The sequence below is a fragment of the Vespula pensylvanica genome, chromosome 1 (genome assembly GCF_014466175.1).
Source record: "Vespula pensylvanica isolate Volc-1 chromosome 1, ASM1446617v1, whole genome shotgun sequence".
In the NCBI taxonomy this organism is placed as follows: Eukaryota; Metazoa; Arthropoda; class Insecta; order Hymenoptera; family Vespidae; genus Vespula; species Vespula pensylvanica.
This window is the reverse complement of record NC_057685.1, coordinates 1,869,971-1,890,084: the sequence shown is the minus strand read 5'-3', so window position 1 is coordinate 1,890,084 and position 20,114 is coordinate 1,869,971. Positions and strand designations below refer to the sequence as shown.

Here is a 20,114-nt window from a genome sequence, read left to right as displayed (position 1 = left end):
CTCTCTCTCTCTCTCTTTCTCTCTTTCTTTTTCTTTTTCCTTTTTTTCTATTCTTTCTTTTTTGAACGACACAGATATGTACGCCAGGAGGGCAGAAAAGAGAATTCAATCTATAAATATAAACCATCGAGGCCAATTCCAGCTGTTCTCCCGTACTTCGTTCATCGAATGCCAATAGTGGCCGGTGGGAAATCGTGTCCGTATCGTTTCCTCTTATCCTACTATCTCTAAACCCTTCTTCTCCCTGTTTTTATTTCACTTAAAATGGCGTTATTATCTTTTTCGGATATCCATTGGTCCTTCTCTTTTTCTTTTCTTTCTTCTCTCTTTATCTATGAAATTTTCCTTTTCCCCTTTTTTTATCTTTTTTTTTTTTATAATAAAGAAAGGAGGATAGAAAATGATGGAGATGTTCGAAGGAGAAAAAATACAAAAATAGAAAATAGAAAAAATAAAAAGCGAATACATTAATATTAACAATTAAATATAGTGCCTGAAAGTAGGCAACCCTTTATACTACGCAGAACGTTGACTATTTGTCTATGAAAAAAAAAAAGAAGAAAAAAGGAAAAAAAAACTAAAAATGTTTTCAAGTATCTGAAAATGGATATAAAACATTTCTAAGATTAATATAGAAAAAATATCTTTACTGTTGTATTATTATGTTGATTAAAGCGTTGCGCTCGATTTTCAGTCACAATACACACACACACACATGTTTGTATGTATGAATGAATGTATGTATATGTAATACACATTTCCAATATATCATAAACCCCATGCAACCGATGGATTAGAGCGAGTATACGATGTATCTACTTATCAAAGAAGAAACGTAACTATAATTTTCCTCGACAATGCGATTCATCTTAAATTAGCGTGAATCATCAGTAGAAGAGGAAGAGGACACGAGCGTTCGTTCGTATTCACGTTGTTACTATTAGAATAATAGTTCGCGGAATGGTAAGAGTCTCGGAACATTCGCCATTAGTTGCTAATTCACAGACTGCAAAGGAGGTACTGCGCATTATCACGAATGTCAAACAATACGGAATTTCTCGCGAGATTCCTTTGTTACGAAACAAAAGTACGCAAGGAAGTACGTAAGTAAGTAAGTAAGTAAGTAAGTAAGTAAGTAAGTAAGTACGTACGTGTGTACCAAACTACCTAAGCTACAGAGAGGGAATAGAATGGTGGTGGTTATAGTGGTGATGGTAGTGGTGACGGTTCGGAGTGAATGGGGGTAAGGGAGAGGGTGTGCTCACGCGAGAATGTAGTTTCCAAGTCTAGTTTCCTGAATGGCAGTTGAACTTCGACCGTCCCTTGTGCAACGATCGTAACGTTGATCGAAGGAGACAGAGAGAGAGAGACAGAGAAACACAACACACATATAGATAGAGAGAGAGAGAGAGAGAGAGAGAAAGAGAGAAGATATGTCTGTGTATAACTCTTTGGCTATCGTGATATACAATGATCACCTAGAGAAAGAGAGAGAGATGTATGTGTGTATATATTATATATTATATATATATGAAGAGAGAAAGAGAGAGAGAGGGAGCGAGAGAGAGAAACGATTATGAATGAAGCAGTAATTCGAAACTTGAGTTTCGAGAAACTTTGTCTCCATTTCTCTCTTCCTCTCTCTCTCTCTCTTTCTCTCTCTCTCTCTCTCTCCTTTTCTCTCTCTCTCTCCTTTTCTCTTTCCCTCTCTTTCTCTTTTGTCATCTAACGTTTACGTCGACTGATATATCTTAGTTCCGTGGTTGATCGACTATGTCGATAGTTTCTAGTACTATACTGACTAAGTACTTACATATGATATTTACTAGTACTATACTGACTAAGTACTTACATAGTTATCTTGTTTCGAATAATTCGGATTTATTTCATGCAACAAAATGACATGATGTGACTTGATCCTTAAGCAAAATATACTTTACTTTTTTTCTATTTCTCTTTTCTTTTTTTTATTTTTCTTCAGATAGAATCTCGTAAAATATGGAGGAGTATCAACAACGGTAATTACTTCAACGGCGTTTAATTAACAAATTGGAAAGGGAAACGGGTCTCTAGGTATATGTTTTCTCTCTCTCTCTCTTTTTCTCTCTATTTCGTTTTTTTTTCTTTTCTCAAGAAATGCCAGGGACATTACATCGAAACGAGAAAGAAAATCTTACTAGTTAGAGACAGTTTGTGTGTGTTTGTATGTGAGAGAGAGAGAGAGAGAGAGAGAGAGAGAGAGAGAGAGAGAGAGAGAGAGAGAGAGAGAGAGAGAGAGAGAGAGAGAGAGTCAACGAGGATATCAACGACCACTTTCACCCTCGCCGAAGCTAGTACTTGCTAATTGAAGCTTAAGTCCAACGATTAGCTGTACGAAGCGTGTAATTGTAAACGGTGGTGTATGGAGAGCCAACAGCTAGGCACCCAGCCAGCTAACGTTAATTTAATTAAACACACCGGATCGCCCGACTTCGAAGAATATCTCCTTTTACTACATCGAAAACTTACTCTTCTACTGTATCCTTTTTTCTCACCCTACACACTTTCTTTCTCTTTTTCTCTGTAATCATTCAAAAAAATTTCTCTTCTAAATTCCGAAACTTTTTTGTTGTTATTGATTGTTGGACGCTTCAAATTAATCAAAGCATTTATGTTTTCGAATCGTTTCGAATTCTTTTCTTGATTTGTTAAAATTATATAGAACTGATACACGCACATATATATATATATATATATAGAAAGAGAGAGAGAGAAAGAAAGATAATTAAAAAATATTCTTATATAACTCTACAATTTTTAATTTTGTAATAATTAATATAAGAATAAATAGTATAGTGTTTTAAACCACGAATCCTAATGAAAAATAAATTTGAATGATTATTGTTGTTGTTGTTGTTGTTTTTTTTTTTCTTCTTCTTATCATTTTATAATAATAATAAATATTACATTATTTGATCATTATTAATTTCTTTTCCTTATTATTATTATTATTTCATAATAATAGTATTGACAACAACAACAATAGTAATAATTTATTATATTATATTATTTATCCGAATAATTAACGACGAATCGTTTGAATAATTAGATAGAATAATTATTATAACGACGGAATCGTTCTGCTGGGGACAATGAATTCATGTAATTATCTTATGCAAACATTTGTTTCGAAACTATTCGCATAATGCCTCGAACTATAATAATGAGTTTCATACGTACGTTAGATCGTAAACGAGGAACAGGGAGAAGATATTTAGTGCTTTTGATGTCGTTAAAACACACTAGTCTTGTAAACGCGTCTTGTACGTGATAACGCACGAAACTTCAACGTGACATAATTTTACATAATCGAATTTGTATATAATTATACATACATACATATATACATACATATGTATATTTGTATGTTTCATTTGATCCGATTTTTCATCGATTGATAAAGAGTTTAACAATTACGATTTATTATTTACAAAAATAAATGATTTAACGATGAAATTCTCTTTTACAAAATGCACACGTTTATTATTTATCAAAATCTCTCTCTCTCTCTCTCTCTCTCTCTCTTTCTCTCTCTCTCCTTCTTTCTTTCTCTCTCTTTCATACGTATATAGTTTAAATATCTTGCTTTTCATTTTGACGAAACATACATTCTCATATCCCATGATATAACGCGCTAAGTTAATTGAATGTTTAACAGGAATATATCGAGTTTACATAATTTTAATTAACGATGCACGGGCCCATCATAAAGGGAGTAATATATTACACGTTTACCCTTTGTAACGCTTGTTCGACGTATCTCTACTGATTTTCTCTGGCTAATCGATTATCACGAAAAATTTCACATTGCTAGTATAATGCGTAGATACGTCAATACTTATTTACGTACTTACGATTTTAATAAAAATTTTTCTGATATTTTAAACATTGGTTTTTATAATCGACGAGATTGAAAAGAAGAGAGCAATGGATATTAATAGGAGAGCAAAAGACAAAAAATTATTATTAATCGTTTTGAATCGATTGTTATCGAATTGGATGATAGATTATTATTTTTGTGATAATTCGCATTTTCTTTCTTTCGTTTTTTTTTTTTGAAAATTCATTTTTTTCTTTTTTACGAACACGTATCAGAAATTTATAAATGTATATATAAGTTTATCTTCTCGATCACGTTTCTTCTCTCTCTCTCTCTCTCTCTCTCTCTCTCTCTCTCTCTCTCTCTCTTTTTTGTGAGGGTAAGAAGAAGATAGAGCGAGCCAAGAAATAATAAACTTTGGCTTATAATTAACAAGTTCGTGAAACTGTATATAAATAGGAAATTGTAGAAAATAAAAATTAGTATATATAATCATTCTAAAATAGCGGTATATGTATATAGATTATATATATTACATTATAGATTATAATTTTAGTATTTGATAATTTTGAATTTTCTCTTTTCTCTCTTTTTTTTTCTTTTGAAAATTATTATTTTTTTTTTTTTATTTCTTTTTTTTCGCGAACACGTATCATAAATTTTTACATATGTGAGTTTCATCTTCTCGATCGCCTTCTTGTTCTTTTTTTCCTTTTTCTTTTTTCGTAGCACGTAAAGAAGATAGAGCGAGCCAAGAAATAACGTGGAGTCGATTCGACGGAGAAAATTCTTCCGATAACGACCGCAATTTAGGCCGATAAAAGAAATCGACGAGCCCGTGCTTTATCTCTTCGCCTTTGGATTTTCCGTAATCAGTGTTTGTCAAGCTGTCACTGAGTAAAGCGGTTAAACTTTCTTCTTTCTCTCGTTCCTACTTTTTCTTTCCTAAGCGAAGAAGAAATCGACCCTGTAATACCATTTTTTCGTTCTCTTAGAAATTTATGTGAAAAGGAAATGGACGCCGAGAGGATAGGAAAAACAATTTCGCGAGAAAGCAGCATCGTATCGCGGACGACGTTAATCGACCACGATTGGTTTCGAAGGTTTCACGTCGGGACTACAGGAAATGGCGGGAAGTTTGAAAAATCTATTGTCAGGAAAACTTTCTCGATAGATTTCGTTACGCAAATATTTTTCATTCGCATTTTTATTAGGATATTTTTCTATATGATATTTATTGATTTGTTCTTTTCATTTCTTTCTTTCTTTCTTTCTTTCTTTCTTTCTTTTTTTTCAAATGTATAATATTTTGCAATGAACGATGATTAACCCATAGCAAACAACTAAAAAATGTATCATCGTGAGAATTTTTACGAATTGTTTCATTAAAGAAAATATTTTTCTATGAAATTTTATTTAGATATTTTACTAGGGACTTTTTTTTTTTTTTTTTTACTAGCGAGTATAATATTTTATTATCAAAGACGATTAACCCATAGCAGATAACTACCGGAAATAGTGGGAAATAAAAAAGATTTATTGCCATGAGAATTTTTTCGAAATGTTTTATCGAAAAAAAAATTTCTCTGTGAAATTTTATTCGGATATTTTATTGATAACTATTTTTTTGCAAGTAAAGTATAATATTTTATCCGTGAATGATGAGTAAATCATAGTATGTAATTACAGGAAATGGAGAGTTTTTTGAAAAATCTATTAGCATGAGAACTTTTTCGAAAGGTTTCATTAAAAATAATTTTCTGTAAAATTTTATTCGAATATCTGACATTTTTTTCTCTTTTTTTTTTTCTTTCTTTTTTTCTTTTTTTCTTTTTGGAATAAAGTATGTAATATTTTACAATTAACGATAGATAGTCCATAACAAACGACTACGATTGATTTCGAAAGCATGTCGTGTTTACATGGAATGACGGGATATTTGAAAAATTTATCACTTTTAGAGAACTTTATCGAAATGTTTCATTCAAAATACGTTTTTGTGAAATTTTATAACGATATTCTCGTGATCTTTTCTTTCAAAGCAAAATACATAATATTTTACAATCCGATTTTCGAAGGTTCTATTAAAGAAAAAAAAAAAAAAAAGAAAAGAAAAAAATTTTCTCCTAATTGTATTAGAATATATGTGTTCTTTTTATTTTTTTATTTTTTTATTTTTTTCAAAACGAACTCGGAAGCGATTTTGATATTTTTCAATTCCTCCATTATTCATTGTTCATATTCCTTCATTATTTTTTAATAATTATTACTAAATATTGTGTTAAATAAACGATCCGTATAAATAATCAAACCGATTGCATCCTGATTCCCATAACTTTTATTACGTATCAATATTTTATCATAAATATTGATTAAGTTTATTTATAAATCTGATCAAACAGTTTAGAAATATCAATTTCGGCAAATAACAGCTAAACATAAATAATTGTATAATTAAACGAGGTGAACAATCGTATTGATTGTGTAATGAGATTTATTTCTAAATTACACATTTATCATCGATATCGCTTGTCGTATTTATCATGTTTTTCTTATGAAACGATCGAACAACGAACAGTGGCTGGTATTGATCGAGAGTCAATGACGCTCCTAAGAAATCGTTAATCTCGTTGAATATAAATTAGCGAGAGGATACTTCAAGGAGAAACGAAGTGGGAGAACTGGCCGTTATCTAATATCAGTGTTCTCGTGTTCGTTGGCGTTAGATGTCAGTGATACGTGAACGGTGATCAACGAGTGTTCTTCTCTTTGTGATTTTTCAAAACATGGAACATGATATAGAGAAGAATATTGAGAAAGGTAATATATATTTATATATATATATAATCTATATAAAATATATTGAATAAAAGATTAGATTAACGAGTGTATAAAGAAAAACTTTGTAAATATTTTATTGAATCGATCAGAGACTAATATAAATATAGAAAAAAAAGAGAGAGAGAGATATGATTAAAGTTTAATTAAACAGAATTTATTATTACTAAGAACAATTTTTATTTTCGATGTCGATCAACGAACAAACAGATGACTAGATATTTATACATATATTCAATCATATAACGAAGAAACTATAAAATTTGCTTTCGTAGATACATATCTTCTTTCCAAAAAAAAAAAAAAAAATGTCACCAATGAATAGAAACAATCCGATATAAAATCTATCGATCCGATATAAGAAAGGAGAAAAAAGAAATAAAAAAGAAAACAAGAAAAAAGAAAAGAGAAGAGTAACAAATTTGTAGTTGTTTGTTAGGGAGAGGAATTGAAATAGGAAAAAAAGAAAAAAAAAAGAAAAGAAAAAAGAAGAAGAAGAAAAAGAAACGTTTCCTAGAATAATCGAGTTACGTTTGACGAATCGACGTTTGTCGAAGGGGAAGATGGTGTAGTCAAATGCCAATAGGGTAATAACGGAAGAGGGTGGTGATAGTGTTAGTTGTGGTAGTAGCAAGGGGTAGTAGTGTCAAGAGAATGAGACAGACACTGAGACAGAGAGAGAGAGAGAGAGAGAGAGAGAGAGAGAGAGAGACAGAGAGAGACAGAGAGAGAGAGAGAGAGAGAGAGAGAGAGAAGGGGGTTGCTAGTTTGGTAATTAAGCTGAGTATACGACCGAGACTCGAAGACAACGTGTTCGTTTGGTGGAACATGAACGCCTATGGATCTTCGTCCAGTCGTCCGTGGTTAATAATCACGATGGTTCGTTGCGTTGCATGATTCAATGAACATGCTCAGACACCCTCATCCATTACATACACGTGTCCCTATAAGCCTACGTTGATACGTGATGTAAGTAACTATGTATTCGTCAATATAAGCACCGATATACGTACACGCGTTACGTTTTAGCCTCACGATCTCATTGTGTTTCATTCGAATACAAATTCGAATCATCATCCCTATCCTCTCCCTTCGCATCTCTTATCCCTCTTACCATCTTTTTTCTTTCTCTTTTTCTTCTTTTCTTTTTGTTTCTTTTCTTTTCTTTTCTTTTCTTTTTTTTTTCTTCATTCCTCCCTCCTTCCTTCTTCATTCGTTCCTTTTCACGCATTTTTTTTTCTTCTTTTTTCCTCTCTTTCTTTCTTTTTTTGTACTTCTTCTACCCCTTCCATACGCCATGATACCAATACGTATCGCTTTTATCTCTTAACGATATCGATTCGTCTGAGGGTTAACGAACGATAATAACGAAATGCGTTTCGTGTTGCCTATCCTAATGGAATTCTACGGATGAGAACGTTGTTAAGGGTTGGAGAGTCGGAGTCGAGGGTGAGTTCTATTAGAACTCGAGAACAAGGGCTCTCTCGTAGTTGACTTTTTTGTTTTCTGGATAATGAAGATTTCGTAGTAACCGACGTTGAATTCTCATTCGCACGTTATTCATCGTCTATGTCTTATGTACATATATGCACGTATGTATACATGCATACATACATACATACATACATACATACATACATACATACATACATACATACATACATACATACATATATATATATATATATATATATATATGTATTAGGTTGGCTCTATAATCAATATCGAAATTTTCAGTATAAAAAATAAAAATATTAATTATTACAAAGTGTTTCAGAAAATAAACAACATGAAATTATATATATATATATATATATATATATATATATATGTTTTCAGTAACACAATATTAAGGTATCCAATTTATCTTCATATTTAGATATACTCGATATATTTTAAAATTTTCGTTAAAAAAGAAACAAATATTATAGCTGTATAGTATCATTTATTTGGATATTAAATATTAAAATATTTTTTGATAAAAAAACATTAATGTTCCTAAAAAAATTCTTACATTATACTTATTGGCAAACGATATATATATATATATATATATATATATATATATATATATATAATATATTCAAGATGCATCTTTGGTTGAATGATCGTTAAAAAAAAAAAAGAAAATACATATCGATACGTATAGATCGGAGATCGGTTGTCAATAATAAAAAAAAAAAGTATTCGCTGGATTTCGAATAGAAAATTTCTACGTACGCTTCGAATAGGGGATGAAAAGAGGGAAAAGGGAGTGGAGATAGGAGGGAGGGGGTAGGCGGGATCAAAGCGAGTAAAAGTTCAATCCGAGCGTATGATCCATTAGCGGGCTAATCCAAAGGGATGGATGAGGCTCTTTCTTTCATCGATACTACTCATAAAGTGAATGGAAAAATTGTGGCCCTTTTTTTTCTTCCTCTGTTACTTTTTTTTTCCTTTTTTTTTTCTTTTTTTTTCCTTTTTCTTTTTTTTTCTTTTTTGTACCATTTTTTTTCTTCTGCCTCATTTACTCGCTCGCTTGTTTATTACGGTAAAAACACGTAGAATAAAAACGCTCATTTAGTTTTCTTTTTTATTTATTATTATTGTTATTATTATTAATTTCTTTTCACTATACAAATGTATCATTTTTCATTTACAAGTAGAGACGAACTCTCGATTTATCGTCAATGATATTACATTCGTTTGAATAAATTGAATATATGAATGAACGAATGGATGAACGAATAAACAAATGTACCCGATAATGAATATTTCAGAATGTTATTTATTTGATATATCTATCGACATATGTTTAATTGCTTAGAGGAAGTTTAAACTATATAGTATAATAAGATGAGTTGAAACTATGTAATATAATGAGATAAGAAAATGATAATACTGTTCTATATCTTTAGAAATGTTAAATCTTTGACCTACATATGTGAATAACGTAATTATTATTCGAGTGCGAAAAGTAGGTAGGTAGATAGGTAGGTAGGTTAGTAGATAGGTAGGTAGGTAGGTAGGTAGATACATGGTAATACCGTTCGTAAAACTCGATTTCCATCTCAAGTTATCTATATCGAGTGAGAGTCCTCCTATCTTTCGAGTAAGAAAGTACCGATCCGAAGAAGCAACGAAGCGAATCCCTTCCCCATAAGTTTCGCTGAGAGAATCGTAAGAAAGCTGTTCCGTTCGGTGACTCTTCTTCATTCCAAGATATTTCTCCATGGCACGAAGCCAAAACTTATTAATTTACTTTATTATTGGTACGAATGTGCCTTCAAGGATTTTTAAGGGGATTATTAATTTTAACGAAATGTCGATTTACGTTTATGAAGAATCAAAACGAATTAACGAACGAATTTTATTTCTACACATTTTTGAAATTGGAATATTTATTTCCTTTTTCCTTTCTTCTCTCTCTCTCTCTCTCTCTCTCTCTCTCTCTCTCATATCTATTTTTATTTGACGTTATATCGAGAGAGCCATTCAAAATATATTCCTAGGGATTTCTAACTTTTACGAAAAGTTGATTTTCGTTTATAAAGAATCGGAAAAGAGATTACCGATCGAATTTTAATTCTTCGATTTTAGAATCTGGATAAATCTGTTTTATCATTTTTTTATTTCCTTTTCTACTCTTTTGCTCTCATAGTTAATCCTATTTAATGTTACATCGTGAAAATCATTCGAAATATATTCCTTGAGGATTTATTATTTTTACGAAAAATCGATTTGCGATGAAATTCTCTTCGATTTCGGAATCGGAGTATCTAACTTATTAATTTTTTTTCATATATATATATAGATATATATATATATATATATATATATATATATATATATATCTATATATATATATATATTCTCCTTTTCATTTTGTTTTCTCTCTCTTTTTCTCATAGTCATCCGTGTTTAACCTCATATCATAAAAGTCATTCAAAATCTATTCCTAGAGATTTCTAATTTTTATCAAAATATCGATTTTCGTTTAGTACCATCGGAAGAAAAGAGATTACCGATCACAATTTTCTTTCTTTCATTTCAAATTGTAATATTATCCCTTTTATTTTTTTCTTTCTTCCTTTTTCTTTTCTTTTCTTTTCTTTTTTTTTTTTTTTAATCTACTTTTAATGTTTTCCTCTCTTCTTCTTTCTCAATTTCATTCTTATTTAACTTAGCACTTGTTCGAGAGTCGAACAAGATCTACTTCTAGAGATTTCTAATTTTTACGAAAATATCGATTTTCGTTTAGTAGAATCGGAAAAAAAAGGGATTACCAATCACAATTTTCTTTCTTCGATTTCATATCAAAATATTAGACGTATTATTTCTTCTTCTTCTTTTTTCCTTTTCATTCTCTTCTACAATTTTCTTCTTTATTTTCTTTTTGTCGTTCATAGTCATTCTTATTTAACATGTCATGTTCAAAATCTACTTCTAAGAATTTCTAATTTTTTGAAATAGTCGACTTCCGTTTATTTTAAGAAGAAACGAAAATAGATTTCCGCACGAATTTTCTTTCTTCACAACCTGATTTCACAATCGGAATGTCATCTCTTATTTTTCTTTCTTATTTTTTCTTTTTCTTTTTTTTTTATTATCTTTTCTATTATTATTCTCTCTCTCTCTCTCTCTCTCTCTCTCTCTCTCTCTCTTTCTCTTTCTCTCTCATTGTTATTCCTATTTACCGTCAGATTGTAAGAGTCATTCAAAATTTACGTTACTGTTACGTTATATCCAACATAGAACATGAATATTACATTCGGTGGATCACTTTACACATGCTATTATCGCACCGATTACTTTCCCAGGCTAAATTTGATTGGATAGTATATCGAGTGGCTATCGAATGACTATCGAATCGAAGTGACGCCAGTAGAAGGGATCCGTGTATGTCGAAATCGAATACTGGAAACGCACTCACAAATAGGAGTACCATCAAATTTTCAACGATGTATCCCAGCTCGTACGAGCCATTAAAAATTATTAACGAACACGGCCGTTCGGAAACGAGTGGATCTTTGCGAATCTGTTAATACCGCTCGTACTTCGATAAATTAACAAAATCCGGGAAGATAATCTAGATTTGCGGATAATAATGTGTCTTATAAATTAAGCATTTAACTTTCAAATTAATTGACTATTTATTCGGTACTCTTTTTTCTTCTTTCTCTCTCTCTCTCTCTCTCTCTCTCTCTCTCTCTCTCTCTCTCTCTCTCTCTCTCTCTCTCTCACTTTTTTTTTTATCACGATATCGTTAAAGACAGTTGAATTATTTCTTTTTTTTTTTTTCATTATTATTAAATTATCATTGTATTTATGTAGAATATTAAGAAACGATATTATAATAAATATCATGATATTAATTAATTCTACGGCATAAATTAATAAATAAAGTCAATGATGAATTAATAAATAAAGTCAATTATGAATATCCGTGTTAACAATTTCATTCGAGAAATATTTTGTATTATTTTATCGAAATATTTTCGAAAGTAGACGATGAACAAGAAAAACATACACGAGTAACTAAGATAGTTCAGTTGGATTAACAGCGAGGAAACAATTTGAAAGGAGAAGAAAAAATTTAGCTTAAAATTCATATACATTCTTAAACCTACGACAAAAACGAGCACGTTATATTTTCATAAACATTTTCCATTTCTATTTCATCGCATCTAGATATTTCGCAATATACGAATGAATGAACGTAATAAACGAAATAGATGTAATAAACGTCTAAAATAAAACCGAGGAAGCAATCTGAAAGAAGACAAAAAAATTTAACTATAATTTACTATTATATTATACGTCGTTGAATCCTCGATATAAAAAAAGAAAAAAAAAGAAAGAAACGAGCTCGTTTCGTTTTCATAAATATCCTCTATTGTTATTTTTATTTCACGTTTAGATACGTCGAGATATTTGAATAAATAAAAGAAATAGAATAATATAGATATAAGTTAGGAAATATTTTCTACGAAGAAAAAAAAAAGTTTATCTCATTATATCGTATCTATACCTAGATACTTAAATCCACGAAAAAATAGCTCATTTCATTTTCATATCAGTAAATTCGCGATAAATCTTTCACGATCATGAGAGCATTTCCCCCACCCCACAACCTCCCCTCTTCGCTACTAAGGTTCGAACTAAGGGGTGTTTTAGAAGGACCGTAAAGAGGACGCAGAGATGCGGAATATAGACGCGGAACGGAAGCGGAACGGGAAGCAACGTCGGCGATCGTAAACTTTGAACGACGCCCCGTGACGTTTCCTTCGGCGTATCCTTTTAGGGATCCTTAATGGCTCTCGTAATTTTCATGTCCAGTGACATGAAAATAAAAAAAAAAAAAGAAAGAGAAAAAGAAAGAAATATATAACAATTCTCTTTCTCTTTCTTTTTTTTTTTCTTTCTCTCTTTCTCTCTTTTTTTCTCCCTTTTTTTTATGTTTCTTATCGAATAAATAATAATTTATGTGTATATATATAATGTGTGTATAAGTATATGTATATAAAATAATATAAATGATATAAATATATATTTACATATTATTTTTCTATATTATTCGTATTAAATGTTGAATGTTCGCGAATTTTTTATCGTATTTTATTTTCAATAATTTTGTTCGCGATAAACAATCGTTCTAATTATTAAATAATAACATTTTTACGTTCTTTGAGTTGCCTGTAAAGAACCAAAAAAAAAAAATTAATAAACAAACAACGGTAAATTCATATTTGTGGAATTGCTTACTTTGAAAAAGAAAAAAACGAACGAGAAAAGAAGAAAGAGAGAGAGAGAGAAAGAGAGAAATAGAAATTTGTACATTTAATGTATCGTAAAATTTGCACGTATATAATAAACATTTTACGCATGAGAAAATTGTGTTCGGAAGTGATAATTAATGACATCATACTAGCGAACAGAATTGGACGTAATTTTGGTAGTAATTAAACATCGATATCGTTTTATTTGCGATCGAGAGTTTTGTTCTCGTTCGTTCACGTTGATCGTCCCGAAATCCTAAAAATCCTACTACTATTTGACAAACGCGATCTCCCGAGGAAATATTTGCCAATATAATATATTTATTGTAATAAATAGAATCGAACGAGCGAGACTGGGGTTGCTAATCGAATCGTTCCAATTAAAATATTTTACGAGAGACGCGACGAGGTCACGTTTGCAAATGTAAATTTGCTTTCTTTCTTTTTCTTTTCTATTTTTTTTTCTTCTTTCTTTTTACATTTTTCTTTGGTCATCTATTTTTCTTTCTCCTTTTTTTTTTCTCTTCCTTTTTCGTTCGGTAACTTTTCTATTTGGTTTTTTAATTCATTTGTTCTATCCTTTTATTTAATAGACGAGACTTTCCTCGTTATTTCGATACATATCGCAACGACATATCGAAGCAAATTTGTAATATCGGCACGGTGGACAGTTATTGCCTCCGCGTTATTCAAATTCGAGAATAAATCGGACAGCTTACGTCCTGTATATTTCGAACACGTGTGCGAGAGCATACGTGATCACCAGAAACAATGTTTTTTAATTTACAACATCGAAGTGTAGCGATGAAATTTCATTTGACTCTGTTTTTTTTTTCTTTTCCCCGTTTTTTTTTCCCTTTTTTTTTATCCACTGAATAATATCCAAACTGAAGTATAAATTATGCTGATAAGGAGAAAGAAAAGTATAACGTACGTTTTTTTTTTTTTTTTATTTCTTTGATTATTTTTTTTTATTTATTGCGAAATTTACAAATTAAATAAATTGCGCTGATAAAGAAAGATGTAACATACGTCGATTCTTTTTTCAAAAAAGAAAAAAATAATTTTGTTTATTTCCCTTTACGTGATTTGATATTTCAATTCATTTGTATAGTATTTTTTGTGATTACAATTATTTAATATACCATATTGAAACATAACTGTGAAATTGTGAAATTTCATTGGATTTTTTTGACTGAGAATAAATTATCCTTTTACATACATACATACATACATATATATATATATAATCAAATAAAATTATTAACATTATTAAAATAATTAAAATTATATACATACATACATACATATAACATTCGTTTCTTTAAAAAAAAAAAAAAAAAAAAAAAAGAAAGAAAAACGATAGCTCCGTTTATTAAATGATTTATCAGTATATGATAATTAATGTAATCAAAAATTATTTTAATTGTTGTATCCGTATCATATTCCTCTACGAATATGAAATTTAGACGTATCAATCTCAATTAGGTTTGACATTACAGAGAACGGGAATAAAAGTTAATCGTAAATTTGATCGGGGCATACAATCCAGAGTGAAAATCGTGTTAATTTTCGCAATGATAAGCAAGCCACGTTTATTCGCGTTTCGAGTGCACACGCATCGTTAGAGACGAGCCTTTTAGAAATTACGTTGTACATTACACGCAATATAAGATAATGGCGTGTAATAGCATCCACGTTTAATGCGGTAATACGCTTCGGTCACGAGTACCGAATGCAAATGTTACTCGAATGTGAAACATGTAGATACATAGCTATATGTATATAGATAGATACATACATAGATACATACATACATATACGAACGTATTTCTAGCATGGAAATTCAAATTTGAACATTCTGCCCAATCGATCTATTTACAAGTACAATATTTATTAAGATTTCAAAAAAAAATACTATTTAAAAATTTATCAAAAAAAACTCGAGTATTATATAACTACGCATACAACATACCCTGTTTATTTGTACTTATAAGAAAAAAAAAAAAAATGTTTACACATCGTAATAATCGATCTCTTCACAAGCATAATATTTGTTTAAAAGTTGAAACAAAGAAAATTATTATTTAAACATTGATAATAAAACTCAAGTATCGTGTAACATACACATACAAGTTCCTGTATAAAAATAATATTCTAATAACATTATAATAATCGACCTGTTTACAAGACTTATGTGATGTTAATGAAGAATTAAAAAAAAAGGAGTTATTTCAAAATTTATCCGAGTATAACGACAATAGAAATTAACGCTTCGATGTTAAGATCGAAAAAAAAAAATGCAAAGAAAGAAAAAGAAAGAGAACAAGAAAAAGAAAAAAGAATAGGAAAGATGAAAAAATTTAAACAGAACGTACTTCGTATAAAAAAAGAAGTTGAACTTTCCAAAGTTAATTTTAAAAAAGAGTGATGAAAGGAAAAGGGAAAGAATCTTTTTGGATAGTGCTTTTAAAGCCACGGAGACGTACTCGTAGATTCGCTTAAATCTTATTTGCCTCGTCTTTGGACTTGGTCCTTCCAAGTCTGAGGATCCTTCGAGGATGGACTTTTCCTCTCGTACGGTGAGGACAGACTTTTCTCGTTTCGATTCCGCGGGATAGGCAAACCAAAAGTTCGTCACGAATAAAAAGGATCTTATTCTCTGTCTGTCTCTCTCTCTCTCTCTCTCTCTCTCTCTCTCTCTCTCTCTCTCTCTCTCTCTCCCTCTTTTTCTCTTTTTCTGTCTCTGTCTCTCTCTCTCTCTCTCTCTCTTTCTCTTTTGCTCTATTTCTCTATCTCTCTTTCTGTCTTTACAAATTCCAACGAAAGAGAAAGAAAGAAAAGGCACGGAAAGAAAATTTCCAGGTTGAGTTTAAGAGAAATTCTGAGATTCATTTGGGTCGTGTCGAAGGGTAAAAGAGGGGAGGAGGGAGAAAGGAGCAAATCAGTTCTGAAATATTCCTAGGTGATTTACATGCTCGCACCTCGATCCTCGCTGATTTTACCTGCCAAATTACGACATCGGACCGAATCTAACCCGCAAAATTTATCCTTTTACCTTTATCATCTTTTATATTCTTCCTTTTTCTTCTTTACTAGATAGTAACGTTTTTATCCCTCTCTTTCTAAAAGAAAAAAAGAAAAAAAGATATATGAAGAATGGTGGAGATGATATCTACATTGAATGTTCGTCATATATGTGTATGTTTTTTTTTTTTAAGTTAAGATTAATTTACTAGATGAATTTTTTTTTTTTTTTTTTTTTTTTTTTTTTAATTTCCATTGGTCGGAATCACGAAAAAGAAACGAAAATGACTTTTTATCACTTTTTTATCTGGTTGCCTGTGGTGGAAGTTTAAATGATACATTTTGAAAACCTATATCATATACACATACATATATATATATATATATATATATATATATATATATATGATATATGATATAATATATATGTGTATATATATATTATATACACATATGTGTGTGTGTCTATGTATCTGTATGTATACACATGTGTTGATAAATTTTATCGGAATCAGTTGATGTGGAAACTAAGCGACAGACGTCGAATGAAGTAAACATTTCCAGATTTTAGGGCGGAAGTCACGTGAAAGCTACGATTTCCATCATTTTTAAATGTTTCTACGTCATAGAAACGTTAATCGATTTCGATGAAATTTTTAGCATGTATACGTGACGGAAATAAATCTACAATATGTGTCGTTTAAATCTTCGTCATAGACCTGGATAAAAAAAAAATTAAAAAAAAAAAAGAAGAAGAAGAAAAAAAAGAACTTTTACTCCTTTCTCCGTGATTACGACCGATTGCAATTTTTTTCAAAAAATAAGGAATGAAAAAACTTTTTTTAATCGTCATCTAGTAAACTAATCCTTCTAATTTCTCTAAAAAAAGAAGAAAAAGAAAAAGAAAAAAGAAAACGGAAAGAAAAATGAAGTCGTACGGTCGAATCTTAAAAAAGTTTTAATGAGCTTGAGTTCAGTTTAAAATTCTTTTCCATATATATATATATAGGGTGATGAAAAATTCACGCAATTCGTAGAGCTGTTTCTTCCTTCGTTACGCTGATCCATCAGAAAGCATATTGAAGTATACTTAATAAACGAGAACAGTTGAATGTCGTACAATGGATCATACTGATCACCTGACCTTCTCAGTTTGTCGACCTTCTGTCAGCTGATTCTTTATAGGGTGACAACGTGCCGTTCATGAAGGCTTCATATTGTTAATATAATTGAAATAATTTACTATATGAATTGAATGATTTTTTTGGATCACTCTATATATCATATGTACCTTTTCAAAGAGTGACACACGTTTAGTTATTTTGAGATAGAAATTTCACGGAATACAATTTTTCGAAATAATTCATCGTGGTATACACGCACACACACACACACACACACATACATATCTGTAAGAGTGACACGTGTTTACTTGTTTCGAAATAGGAATTTCGTAAAGTCGAAATTTTTGACATAATTCATCATCATATATATAAATATCTATATATACATATATACATGTGTATGTGTATATAAAATATATATATATATATATGTATATATTATATAAAATATATACAGTATAGTATACATACATACATACATACATACATACATACATAAATATATATATATATATATATATATATATATATATATATATAATTCAATAGAAAAAAATTTCTATTTTTTCTAGAATCTTTTAATAATTTATCTTACAAGAAGAAAAAAAGGAACCAGATCAACAGTGACGTTTTTATTCCTCGTTCTGTCGGCCTCTCAGCATTCAATATTTTCCCAGAGAGTTTACACTATCAACCACTTTGCTTGGTTACGTACATACATACATACATACATAAATACATCCGACCGGGTTTGTTGGCTTTAAAGGTAGAGAGGGTGACCACCCTTATTTCGAGAGCTTCCTTCGTGCCGCATCTGCATCTTATTTCGAGATAAAGGTTTTCGGCTACGAAATCGAGTACCTCCTTGAAATTTTCTCAGCTCGTCGAGAAAATTCTTGCGAAAGTTTTGGAAAGGAGAAAAAAGATAAGAAAAAAAAAAAAGAAAAACAGAAAAAAACCCGAAGGAAAGATAGAAATGGAAGGGGTGCGGTTCCTTTTTTTTTATTATTTTTCTTATATTTTTTGTGCAAACAACACGCATATATCGCAGTTGTTTTCGAAGATCGACTTTTGCAAGATCATCGTTGTCCTTAACGACGCATGCGATACGATAGAATTGCCTTTTCCGGGATCGTAACGTAAACGTAACGAGTTCCGTCGTCTCGTGACGTTGTAAGCGAGCTGAAACGATTTAACGAGCACAAAGTCTCTCTTTCTCTCTCTCTCTCTCTCTCTCTCTCTCTCTCTCTCTCTCTCTCTCTCTCTCTCTCTCTCTCTCTCTCTTTAATCTCGTATGATCGCGATTTGAAAGCAAAGCTTACGGGTAGCCTTTGATCTCGGTAACTTTACATTTTGGGAAAAAGCAGAAAGAAGGACTTTACCTCTCCCCCCTTTTAAAAATTTATTTTTCATAAATTCGTAATTGCTCGTTAGTCGACAATTAAATAGTAAGTAAAGGTAAAAGAAAACAAAAAGAAAAGAAAAAACATCAAGAATGTATAAATAACAGAAAATACTCGTCTCTGACGTATAACTTCAAGAAATATTTATAAATAATTATTAGTGTTGCATAAATGAAAAAGGGAATAAAATCAATATGAGAAAGAGAAAGAAAAAGAAAGAGACACATAGAGAAATGCAGAAATAGAGTAAGTATTTGAATTTTTAATATACCTTTCAGAAACTTTTATAAATAATTATAGTATTGAATAAATAAAAAGAAAGAAAAGTAAAATCTATATGAGAGGAAGAAAACGAGAGAGAGAGAGAGAGAGAGAGAGAGAGAGAGAGAGAGAGAGAGAGAGAAATAAAGATTGTATATTTACGTGTGTGAAATATATTTGAAAATGGGATTTTCTCAACGATATTAGATTTGAAACACGCCCCGAAGCAGGATTAACGCATCGACCGAACGTATTAAATCGTGCTGGAATATATGTACGAGCACGTTAATCCTTTCGATCCTAGAACGGATAATAAACTGTCGAAACATCGATCCACGTAAAAAACGCATATCGTGTTCAAGAGAATATAACGTATGAATAAAATCTTTCATTTTAGAAATATTCATGAACGATTTTCGTGTCTCTATTTAAAAAAGAATTAGCATCTACTATTATCCAAAATAAAAAAAGAAGTAATAATAATACAATCATCATCGTCGTCATTATTATCATCATCATAATAATAATAAATAATAGATATTACTACTGTTAATAATAATACTAATAGTAGTAATAATAATAATAATAATAATAATAATAATAATAATAATTACCCATAATAATAAGAATAATAAATAATATTTCGATTGCTCTCTCTCTCTCTTCTATCAATCTTCACGCATTTCGAATAAATTACAATGCATTCCTACGTAACTAAAACAAACCCGTGAACAATGACATAACATAAAATTATTTCACATTATCCGTTCGTATCGTATTTGTTCTCATCTCTCTTTGTTATTTTCAATATGTAACATTACGTCGAAAGTAAATTGACTTATAA

General features: G+C 30.4%; 1 protein-coding gene across 3 annotated transcripts in view; it reads left to right on the top strand.

The window, feature by feature from the left end:
* LOC122628163 (protein rhomboid) overlaps window positions 1-20,114 on the top strand; it is a 111,687-nt gene that overhangs the window by 69,040 nt on the left and 22,533 nt on the right. The window contains exon 1 of one of the 3 annotated variants that reach the window (XM_043810164.1): window positions 6,097-6,679. The exons of the other annotated variants lie outside the window; for them this stretch is intronic. Coding sequence (XP_043666099.1) covers window positions 6,646-6,679 — 34 coding nt within the window. The 5' untranslated portion in view covers window positions 6,097-6,645. Of the gene's footprint in view, window positions 1-6,096; window positions 6,680-20,114 lie in introns of those variants that run through there. 3 annotated transcript variants of the gene reach the window in all.